Source organism: Mercenaria mercenaria, chromosome 9 (assembly GCF_021730395.1).
Source record: "Mercenaria mercenaria strain notata chromosome 9, MADL_Memer_1, whole genome shotgun sequence".
Classification (NCBI taxonomy): domain Eukaryota; kingdom Metazoa; phylum Mollusca; class Bivalvia; order Venerida; family Veneridae; genus Mercenaria; species Mercenaria mercenaria.
In genome coordinates, this window is record NC_069369.1 from 44,841,898 (window position 1) to 44,854,466 (window position 12,569).

Here is a 12,569-nt window from a genome sequence, read left to right on the forward strand (position 1 = left end):
GTATTTTCGAAATATACGGGACCGTACACTCCCGTATATTGACCCTTTTTTCGCAGTGTATTCAGTTTATGTATATTGTGGAAACTTTAAAAATCTTCTTGTGTTAAACTGCTGGCCCGATCTTAAAATAATTTTACACAAATGGTCCTTGTGTGACCCTCTACCAAGATTGTTCAAATTATTCCGATTCAACAAAAAACATGGCCACCAGGGTGCATGGTCATTTTTTATACGCCCGTTTGAAAAACGGGACGTATTATGGGAACGCCCCTGGCGGGCGGGCGGTGGGTGGGCGGCGTCCACAGACTTTGTCCAGAGCATATCTTCTACATGCATGAAGGGATTTTGATGAAACTTGGCACAGTTGTTCACCATCATGAGACGGAGTGTCATGCGCAAAAACCAGGTCCCTAGGTCTAAGGTCAAGGTCACACTTAGAGGTCAAAGGTCAAATTCAAGAATGACTTTGTCCGGAGCATATCTTCTTCATGCATGGAGGGATTTTGATGAAAGTTGGCACAATTGTTCATCATCATGAGACGGAGTGTCTTGTGCAAGAACCAGGTCCCTAGGGCTAAGGTCAAGGTCACACTTAGAGGTCAAAGGATACAAGAAAGAAAACTTTGTCTGGAGCATATCTTCTTCATGCATGGAGGGATTTTGATATAACTTGGCACAAATGTTCACCACCACGAGGCGGAGTGTCTGCGCAAGAACCAGGTCCCTAGGTCAAAGGTCAAGGTCACACTTAGAGGTCAAGGGATACAAGAATGAAAACCTTGTCCGGAGCATTTCTTCTTCATGCATGGAGGGATTTTGATATAACTTTGCACAAATGTTCACCACCACGAGGCGGAGTGTCATGCGCAAGAACCAGGTCCTAGGTCAAAGGTCAAGGTCACACTTAGAGGCCAAAGGTCAGATACAAGAATTACTTTGTCCGAAGCATTTCGTCTTCATGCATGGAGGGATTTTGATGTAACTTGTCACAATTATACACCATCATGAGAAAAAGTGTCATGCACAGTTCCTTTCTTTAGAATTACTTCCCTTTGTTGTTACTATAAATAGCTTATATTGTAACTTCTTCGTTACTAGTCGTAGGGAAAAATCAAGACCACTTTTCTGTAGTACAACATGCATGCTACATCTAATTTTGAGGTGTATTTTGACCAATCTCTACCCGGTGAAGACTTTTGTGTGGACTTACATTTTTTTTTTTTTGGATTTTTTATTTTTTTTTTTTTTTTTTTTTTTTTTTTTATAAAGATTAACTTCCCTTAGTTGTTACTATAAATAACTTATATTGTAACTGTTTTATAATTGACCATAGGGAAAAACCAAGACCACTTTTCTGTGGTACAACATAGATGTTACTTTCAAATTTTGGGTGTATTTTAAGGTCTCTCTACCTGGTAAGGAATTTTTTTTGTGGACTTAGGAAAACAAAAGACTTACAATAATTACTAAACAACCACAAAATTAAAATTCATTTGCAATACAGCAGCTAGAGTAAAGAAATTTGCTGTGACGGGCGTATATTGTGACATTCTGGCACTCTTGTCCCTATATGTTAATAGTAGAAAATCTTCTTGTATGAAACTGTTAGCCCAATTTTAAAATAATTTCACACGAATTGTCCTTGTGTGACATTCTACAAGTTTTTCTGATTCATCAAAAAAACATAGCTACCAGATGCAGTGGTCATTTTTCATCAACAATTTCTTTAAAGGACATTAAATTCCTACAAAACCACTGAATGGATTTTGATGAAACTTTACACAAATGATCTCTGGGTAGCTCTCTTTCAAAGTTGTTCAAATGGTTCCGGTTCATTGAACATGTGGGTCTTTTTGTTTAAAAATAGGTTTTCAGCTATAAGACTTCAGAAATCTTCTTCTCTAGAGCTTTGATATTTGGCATGTGATTATAAGGGTCAATGACTGTCTTGTGTTCATCATTTTGGGAATGCCACCAACACCAGTGGAATTGTGAAAATGCTCTTGGAAAATTCGAATAGGGAAAATTTGCAAATTACCAAAATATTTTGTAAAGTGTGATGTATGTTTTTCGTGAGAAACAATCTCTAGTTTATACAAAACACAGTTGTAACCATTCATAATTCAGTGTGTCATACGTTTATTCAAGATCAATCAGTCATGGTCAGGTGAGTGACTATTGCCCTACTATTGTTTTGATTGTTACTTGAAGGTATTGGAGACATTTTTATCTCTGAAGATCAAAGAAGTAAGCTACACAGATCCTCTGTCAAAAGATGAAAACACTAAAGATAAGAAGAATCATAAACTTAATGACAGGTTATCAAGAAAAGAGAAAAAGGTAAGTCAAGGCTATCAACATATGTCTCTGACACTTCCACTCTGTTATAGATGAATAGATTTGATTTTACCTTAGAATAGTTGTTCCAACTCATCTTTCAAGTAATTTTTAACAAAGTACATAATTTTGCCAAATATATTTCATAAATTTGCTCATGTTATCAAGTGTTACACTTAGCCCCTTTTAGGGGATGCCAAATCTAAAAATAGAAAAGCATTTAAACTATTTCTTTTCATAAACCGTATGATGAATGATAGTGTATATGGATTTATTCTAGAAGTGTAAAAAAAATTTGGTAGTTTTGAATATCTTAGCGTGTTCCATTTTTTTGGAACTTAATGGTAAAACTTGCAAAAACTTCTCATCTTCTAAATCTTAAACATCTACAAATAGTGACCACAAGGGAAAGGGAAACAGTTACTCTCAATGCCTTGGGCTGCAGACCATGTCAGTTTTTAAAAGATCATAAATGAAAGTAACAAGAATTTGAATGAAGTTAGGTCAGCAACAAGAACATTTGAGTGACAATAAGGAAAATTTGCATAAAATGGAAACTATAAGCCTGGAATGAGTCTCAGTTCTAAATGGCAAAATGCAAGCATGTAACATGATCAACAATTAGGTAAAATTTGTCGTCTTATCGGTAAAATTATCCCCCTTGAAATCACCTGGCAGTGCGATATCGATTTTTATCTGGTTGATATTTTCCAATAGAAACAAAGAAGGGAAAAAAGTTTGAACAAATATTGTTTTAATTAGAATGAACACACAATATTTATTATCCTATTAAAGTGTTCGTCATTCTTTTCTCTTTACAAAGATATAAAAATTATTTATCTAAAATGAAGAATTAATGCTTCCCTTGGCGATTAAAAAACATCACTATCAGTCTCTGTTTACGGCATATAGTTACTGAATAAAATAAGCAAAAACCTGTGATACGTATCTTATTTTTTTCCCTGTAGCCACTTTATTCATATTCTGAGAATATTTATTATCCTATTGAAGTATTCTACAGACAATAAACTTTTTATATATGTTTTTATTTTGAAATTATTTTAATGTCTTCTTGCTTCCCTAGACGTTTAAAAGTTGGGGATTTTTGTATTATTTCTTTATTTGCCGTGTCCGTGGTATTTCCGGACGCGTGCGGAAACGCACGAACTCGCCCGAAGTTTAGCTGCCGATGATTGTTACAACATAGTATTAAGTGATAATAACAGTGCGGGAATAATTTCAGTTATATTAAGGCGAACCATAGTTTTTGGGAATTACAAGCTTACCGCAAAATAAATGTTACAGAGAAAGATGCTGACGTATCATGTTAATAAATAAAAAAAAATATAAGACATGATGAACGTTGCAACTATATATATTTCTTTCTAAACCACTGTCTCGTATTTTAAAGATTCGTTTAATTATACTTATACCCCTTAGTTTAAGTTTTAACCATAAATATGTTATAAAGAATTTATATAATGCAACATTTGAGTAAATTGTTTTCGGAGCCTCTAAAACAGCCATATTAAAGTGCTTTTCGATAGTTGTTTATTACCAATTAACAGCTTTTTGCAAGTTTATTGCTTATCAACACCTTTTTATTAGGGGATTAGGGACGATCAGGTCTTTTTATTACACAGATAATAATCTTCTCGGTGACTGCGTAAGAGCATTTTGAAAATTGTAACATGTTAAATGAACGAGACTTAAATACACAATAAATATATATTTTTTCATTTTCAAGTACAAATGTTGTTAGATACATAAGATAATGGGACAGTGATGGAGTATTTACTTGTATTTGATTAACAGTTGTTTTTCCTTAATACAGGTTAATTGTTCGATATTAAAGTATAGATATATAGAACAAGTGTTAAAAGTTCGCCTCAGAGTGAAAATATTATACTATAGAAGTTTTGTGACAACATCGTGAAAAATTGTCGTTTATTGATTTATTAGTTTATTCAAAGAAGTATAAAATACATTTTTAGCTCGACTATTCATAGAATAGTAGAGCTATTGGACTCACCCATGCGCCGGCGTCCGCGTCCCGATTTGGTTAAGTTTTTGTATGTAAGCTGGTATCTCAGCAACCACTTGTGGGAATGGATTGAAACTTCACACACTTATTCACTGTGATAAACTGACCTACATTGCACAGGTTCCATAACTCTATTTTGCTTTTTTACAAAATTATGCCCCTTTTTCTACTTAGAAATTTTTGGTTACGGTTTTGTATGTAAGCTGGTATCTCAGTAACCACTTGTGGGAATGGATTGAAACTTCAGACACTTATTTACTGTGATAAACTGACTTACATTGCACAGGTGCCATAACTCTATTTCGCTTTTTTTACAAAATTATGCCCCTTTTTCTACTTAGAAATTTTTGGTTACGGTTTTGTATGTAAGCTGGTATCTCAGTAACCACTTGTGGGAATGGATTGAAACTTCAGACACTTATTTACTGTGATAAACTGACTTACATTGCACAGGTGCCATAACTCTATTTCGCTTTTTTTACAAAATTATGCCCCTTTTTCGACTTAGAATTTTTTGGTTAAGGTTTTGTATGTAAGCTGGTATCTCAGTACTCACTTATTGGAATGGATTGAAACTTCACACACTTATTCACTGTCATGATCTGACTTGCATAAAGCAGGTCCCATTACTTTATTTTGCTTTTTTTCAAAATTATGCCCCTTTTTCAACATAGAAATTTTTGGTTAAGTTTTTGTATGTAAGCTGGTATCTCAGTATCCACGAATGGAAAAGGATTGAAATTTCACACACTTGTTCACTATCATGATATGACATGCAATGCAAAGGGTCAATAACTCAACTTCGCATTTTACAAAATTATGCCCCTTTTTCAACTTAGGAGTTTTTGGTTAAATTCCTATATGTAAGCTGGTATCTCAGTACCCACTAATGGGAATGGATTGAAACTTCACACACTTGTCCACTGTCATGAGCTGATAAGCACTATGCAGGTTCCATAACCCTATTTTGCTTTTTTACTAAATTATGTCCCTTTTTCGACTTCCGTATTCATTCAGTCGACAAGGCTGTTGAATAGTCGAGCGTTGCTGTCCTCCGACAGCTCTTGTTAATTTTTTATAGCTCTTTGGTTTATTGTCTCTCCTGAAAATTATTATGTACTTTCTCTGCTCCATATTATATAATGCTTTCACTTGCTGTAGGCATTGTATTTATGCAATAAATCGAAACTGAATTGAACTGAATGTACGCACAGCTAATCTCAAGAAGGTATAGCACGTGCTAACAGATATGAAAAATCTGTAATCCCCTGTTCATATAGTAAAAATATTCGTGATAGTTATTATGAATAACCTTTACACTACATTAGTGTCACTTTATCCTAAATCTTTTCTAAAAGACTTTTTTCTATGGTGTGCTTGATTTATTCTTAGGTTTTCCACTTTTTGTTTTGAAAATCTGACATTTATTAAATCAGTCAGTCAGTCCCTTTTGAGAAACCTTGAGAAGTCATAATTCGCACATACTTATTACACAATGACTGGCTCGGGGGGCAAATAGGTCACACTTCCAATTAACAGGCACTGGTGTCATAAAAAGATACTTTTTACATTGTCAAGTATGTTTGCTAGTTTGTTTTTCTGTTCATTTTTCATCAGTGTGTGACGTTTTTCAAATGTTCATTACATAGCAAAATTAATTTTGACAAGTTAAATATGATTAATAATAATAATAAAAAAACGCATTTCACATCTATTTATAATAACTGAAAATGAAATTGTCAAGTTTGTAAGCACTTTTAAAAAACATATATATTTTTTTCCTGCTTTCTATTTTTTAAGATAATAGTAGTTTCATGTACATGTATGTTATACTCGCCTAATATACATGATTTTGTGTATTTATATTTGTTTTTATGTCTCAGTTTCTTTAATGTAAAATATAAAGAAGATAATATAGATCATTATTTCATATTCTATGCCAAAGAAGTATAAAAGCACTTTTTTTTATAGCTCTTTGACTATGCAAAATAAAAGAATAAATAACGTAGTGTCTTCTTTTTTCCGCTCCGCATTTTACATTATTGAAAAACAGAATTAAACGAAGCTGATGACTATATTTGCTGTTGACTTAAAATTGGTGTATAATAAATCACCCTTCCCACTACGTTTTTACAGGAGATCTCTAATCTATAATCCTTGTTTTTTTATGATCGGCACCTCCCTTGATACGATAAGCGGAGATAGCCGAACCATAACGATCTGCAACACTCGCTAAAAATATCCAATAGTGATCGATATTTAGCTAGACGGTCGAAGGGAGACAACAAGGTATAGCGTTGATCTCAATAAACAAGGAAAGATAATAGAATCGATTTTTGCCCAATTCTTCAGTATGAAAACTGAAGGATTATGAAGAAACCAGTCATAAAAATTTGTTAGTTTTGAAGTAAAAAGTATATATCTGGAGTTAGTTCTTCGCTTTATCTATTTCTTACAAAAGCAAATACAAATTTGATTTTGAAAATTTTTCAAGGTAGATAGATCCAGCCTTCCCAGGGAGGCCTCTTAAAAACCTTTAATAGTGTGAAAGACCTTTTAAACCTTTTATTTTGCTGAAAAACCTATAAAAACCTTTAATTTACATCTTGAATCTATATTAGTCCCCTACTGGTTGAAAACCAGTTTGGGGGCTATAGGATTGCACTTTTCCGTCCGTCCGTCTGCAATTTCGTCTACGGTCCATAACTCTGTCATTCATCAAGGGATTTAGATATTGGCACCAATGCTCCCCATGATGAGACAACGCAAAACCTGGACCCCTAGCTCAAAGGTCAAGGTCACACAGGGAGGTCAAAGGTCAACAGGGCTTTTTAGCCCACCATCATCAGATGGTGGGCTATTAAAATCACTCTGCGTCCATGGTCCGTCCGTCCGTCATTCCGTCCGTCCGTCCGTTAACAATTTCTCGTTATCGCATCTCCTCAGAAACTACTGGGGGGATTTTGACCAAACTTTGTCAGAATGATGTATTGGTACCCTAGTTGTGTCCCCCTGAAAATCAGACTGGTTCAACAATTTATGAGTGAGTTATGGCCCTTTGTTTATTTCTATAATTTACATAGATTTATATAGGGAAAAACTTTGAAAACCTCCTTGTCCAAAACCACAGAGCCTAGGGCTTTGATATTTGGTATGAAGCATTGTCTAGTGGTCCTCTACCAAGATGATTCAAATTATTTCTCTGGGGTCAAATATGGCCCCGCCCTGGGGGTCACATGGTTTATATAGACTTGTATAGGAAAAAACTTTGAAAAACCTCTTGTCCAAAACTACAGGGCCTAGGGCTTTGATATTTTGTATGTGACATCATCTAGTGGTCTTCAACTAAGATTATTCAAATTATACCCCTAGGGTCAAATATGGCCCCACCCTGGGGGTCATATGGTTTACATAGACTTATATAGGGAAAAACTTTGAAAATCTTCTTGTCAAACCACAAAGCCTAGGGCTTTGATACTTGTAATGTAGCATCATCTAGTGGTTCTCTACCAAGTTTGTTCGAATTATCCCCCTAGGGTCAAATATGGCCCCGCCCCAGGGGTCACATGGTTCATATAGACTTATATAGGGAAAAGCTTTTAAAATCTTCTTGTCAATAACTACAACATTCAAATTTGGACATGTATATTTTTGAGTGGCAAGATGAACCTTGACATGAGTTGACCTTGATTTTGACCTAGTGACCTACTTTCACATTTCTGTAGCTACAGCCTTCAAATTTGGACCACATGCATAGTTTTGTGCACTTGAAAAAACTTTGACCTTGATTTTGACCTAGTGACCTACTTTCACATTTTTGAAGGTACAGGTATCAAATTTGGACCATATGCATAGTTCCGTGTTTCAAAATGAAATTTGACATTGATTTTGACATAGTGACCTACTTTCACATTTTTGAAGGTACAGTCTTCAAATTTGGACCACGTGCATAGTTTTGTGTTCCGAAATGAAATTTGACCTTGATTTTGACCCAGTGACCTACTTTCTCATTTCTCAAGCTACAGCCTTCAAATTTGGACCACATACATGGTTTTATGTACCGAAACAAACTTTGACCTTTACATTGACCTAGTGACCTACTTTCACATTTTTGAAGGTACAAGCTTCAAATTTGGACCACATGCATAGTTCTGTATTCTGAAATAAAATTTGACCTTGATTTTGACCTAGTGACCTACTTTCACATTTCTCAAGCTACAGCCTTCAAATTCGGACCACATGCATAGTTTTGTGTACCGAAATGAACTTTGACCTTAAGATTGACCTAGTGACCTACTTTCACATTTCTGTAGCTACAGGCTTCAAATTTAGACCACATGCATAGGATTGTGTACCGAAACAAACTTTGACCTTGACATTGACCTAGTGACCTACTTTCACATTTTTGAAGGTACAGGCTTCAGATTTGGACTACATGCATAGATTTGTGTTCTGAAGTGAAATTTGACCCTTGATTTTGACCTAGTGACCTACTTACACATTTCTCAAGCTAAGCCTTCAAATTTGGACCACTTGCATAGTTTTGTGTACCAAATTAAACTTTGACCTTAAGATTGATCTAGTGACCTACTTTCACATTTCTCAAGCTACAGCTTTCGCATTTGGACCACATGCACAGTGTTGTGTACGGAAATGAAATTTGACCTTGAGCTAGTCAGTAAGTCTTGAAATTTGGAACACTCCAAAATGGCACATTGGTGGACGCCAAGATCACTCTGTGATCTGTTGTTTCCTGTCCGGTCGATGAAGGGATTACAATATTACTTGGCACAAATGTACCCCATAATAGGACAGTATGCCATGCACAACTTTCAGACCCCTAGCTCAAAGGTCAAGGTCATACTCCATCAATAGTTGCCTTGTTAACACTCTAGAGGCCACAGTTGTGATCCAGTGTTTATGAAACTTGGTCAGAATGTTTGTCTTGATGATCTCTAGGTCTAGTTTGAAACTGGATCATGTGGGGTCAAAAATAGGTCAGTAGTATTTTAGTATTACTGGGCACAAATGTAACCTGTAATAAGATGATGTGCCTTGCACATTTTTCAGACCCCTAGCTCAAAGATCAAGGTCACACTTGGCAGTCAAATGTTGATATGGCATGAACAGGGTCTGTTTCATGTCTGGTCCAGAACTCTGTTATCAGTCGAGGGATTACAAGATTACATGGCAAAACATGTTCCCCATAATCAGACGATGTGTCATGCCCAACACCCAGAACCCTAGCTTAAAGGTCAAGGTCACACTTGGACATTCAGGTCAGTAGTTTTTTGGCTCGACTATTGGAAGAATAAGTAGAGCTATCCTACTCACCATGGCGACCGTGTCGGAGTCACACCTGGTTAAGTTTTTCATACCAGTCCACATTTTGACAAAACCTTTTGAGATAAAGCTTTTTGGCAAAGTGCACAAGGTGAGCTATTGTGACCGGTCGTTGTCCGATGTCGTGCGTCATTCGTCAACATTTGCCTTGTTAACACTCTAGAGGCCACATTTGTGACCCAATCTTTATGAAACTTGGTCAGAATGTTTGTCTTGATGATCTCTAGGTCAAGTTTGAAATTGGGTCATGTGGGATCAAAAACTAGGTCAGTAGGCCAGATCAAAGGAAAATCTTGTTAACACTCTAGAGTCCACAGTTTAAGTTTGAAACTCATGAGAATTGGTCAGCATGTTTGTCTTGATGACCTCTAGGTCAAATTGGAATCTGGGATATTTGGGTTCAAAAACAAGGTCACCCGGTCAAAAACAAGGTCACCCGGTCAAATCAAAGGAAAAGCTTGTTAACACTAGAGGGCACAGTTGTAACCCAGTCTTTATGAAACTTGGTCAGAATGTTTGTATAGGTGATCTCTATGTCAAGTTTGAAACTGGGTCATTTGGGGTCAAAAACTAGGTCAGTAGACCAGATCAAAGGAAAATCTTGTTAACACTCTAGAGTTCACAGTTAAGTTTGAAACTCATGAGGATTGGTCAGAATGTTTGTCTTGATGATCTCTAGGTCAAGTTTGAATCTAGGTCATGTGGGGTCAGATACTAGGTCACCTGGTTAAATCAAAGGAAAAACTTGTTAACAATCCAGAGGCCACAGTTATGACCCAATCTTTATGGAACTTGGTCAGAATGTTTGTCTTGATGATCTCTAGATCAAGTTTAAAACTTGGTTATGTGAGGTCAAAAACTAGGACAGTAGGCCAGATCAACACTGGTGAGCGATATAGGGCTATCATGGCCCTCTTGTTTCACAATGGGAGTCTACTGGAAAATCACAAATTTCATAACATTTTTGTGAATAGAATTTTTTCTAAATTGTAGATTTTAATGAAACTTCCCAAAAGCGTAAATAAACATATGGTTTATAATTTTGTGAAATAAAATGTATAGGTCTGTGTGCTTAGTTTTGAGATATTTGCCTATACTTAAAGTACACCCCACATTTCAAGATGATTTAAGACATTATTTTGAATTATTTAACTTCTCAGATGTTTGAATATTGTATATTAACATTAGAAAGATAATAACAGTGCCATTGAAATAAATTTACTCACAAGTTACCATTAAATCATGAAATAATTTTCATTTCCGTGCACCGAATCCAGGCTTTATTCTACGTTTTCCGAAAAAATGATGTTACGCCATCACTTCCGGTTTATCAAACTTGCAGAACTACCTTAATCGTCATGATCTCCATCTGTAGGCAAGACTACATAACTCTGTCAACTATTTTGGCAGAATAATGGCCCTTTTTAGACTTGGAAATCAGTTGAATTTTTCATACCAATTCATATTTTGCCTAACCTGTTTGTCAAATGGCTTTGGAACTTTGGCCACTGTTTACCATCATAGTCTACATATGTAGGCAAGACTGCATAACTAGGACAAGGACTTTAGCTCAGTTATTGCCCTTTTTGACTAGAAATTAGTTAAGTTTCGCATACCATTCCATATTTTGTCTAATATAATTGCCCACCTCCCACCCTAAAAAATCATACATAAATATACATTATTATAATTAGTATTCTTTGCTAACAGTAATAACAGTTTTAAAGGAAAACTTTCTTATTAATAGAAGTTTTCAATGTTAAATAATGAGAAAAAACATCACTTTCAAAACTGCCTTGCACATGCGCAATCATCTCAATTAAATCTCTACTCCCATTCTTTGCTTCAAAGAATTTCAACAAAACATCGACTTTAACCAAGGTAAGTCTCGTTTAATTTTGTAAATTTTCTTCTTTTGTCTGAAAATTCTGTGGTAATATTTTGACCCCATACTTATATCAATTCTTTGAATAGTCGAGCACACTGTCAACAGACAGCTCTTGTTTTCATGTCCAGTCCATAACTTTGTCATGAAAATCAGTTGGCACAAATATTCCCTCGGATGAGATAATGCGCAAATCCCGGACCATTAGCTGAAAGGTCAAGGTCACACTTTGAGGTCAAAGGCCAATAGGGCTTTTTTCCTGTCCAGTCTGTAACTCAACAATCCTTAAAGGGATTTTAATATTAATTGGCACAAATGTACCCCATAATAAGACGATGTGTCATGGGTAACACCCAGACCCCTAGCTCAAAGGTGAAGGTCACACTTGGAGGTCAAAAGGTCGATAGGGTTTTTATACGCCCGTTTCGGGGAAAAAACGGGACATATGTGATGGTGCATGCATCCGTCCGTCCATCCGTCCGTCATAGTTCGTGTCCGGAGCAGTACTTTATAATCATAACAGTTATTATCCCCCAACAAAGTCGGAGGGATATAGTTTTCGCATTGTCCATCTGTCCTTCCATCCGTCCGTTAACAATTTCTTGTTATCGCATCTCCTCAGAAACTACTGGTGGGTTTTTATGCCCCCGAAGGGAGGCATATAGTTTTTGAACCGTCTGTCGGTCTGTCCGCAATTTTCGTGTCCGGTCCATATCTTTGTCATCCATGGATGGATTTTCAAATAACTTGGCATGAATGTGTACCACAGTAAGATGACATGTCGCGCGCAAGACCCAGCTCAAAGGTCAAGGTCACACTTAGACGTTAAAGGTCATTTTTCATGATAGTGCATTGATGGGCGTGTCCGGTCCATATCTTTGTCATTCATGCATGGGTTTTAAAATTACTGGGCATGAATGTGTACCACAGTAAGACGACGTGTCGCGTGCAAGACCCAGG

At 36.1% G+C, this 12,569-nt stretch overlaps 1 protein-coding gene across 1 annotated transcript in view; it reads left to right on the forward strand.

Moving 5' to 3' along the window:
* Positions 1 to 12,569, forward strand: part of LOC123547002 (nucleolar complex protein 3 homolog) — a 323,445-nt gene that overhangs the window by 165,132 nt on the left and 145,744 nt on the right. The window contains exon 11 of the mRNA XM_053551318.1: positions 2,212 to 2,340. Within this exon, the coding sequence (XP_053407293.1) occupies positions 2,212 to 2,340 (129 nt within the window). The remainder of the gene's footprint in view (positions 1 to 2,211; positions 2,341 to 12,569) is intronic.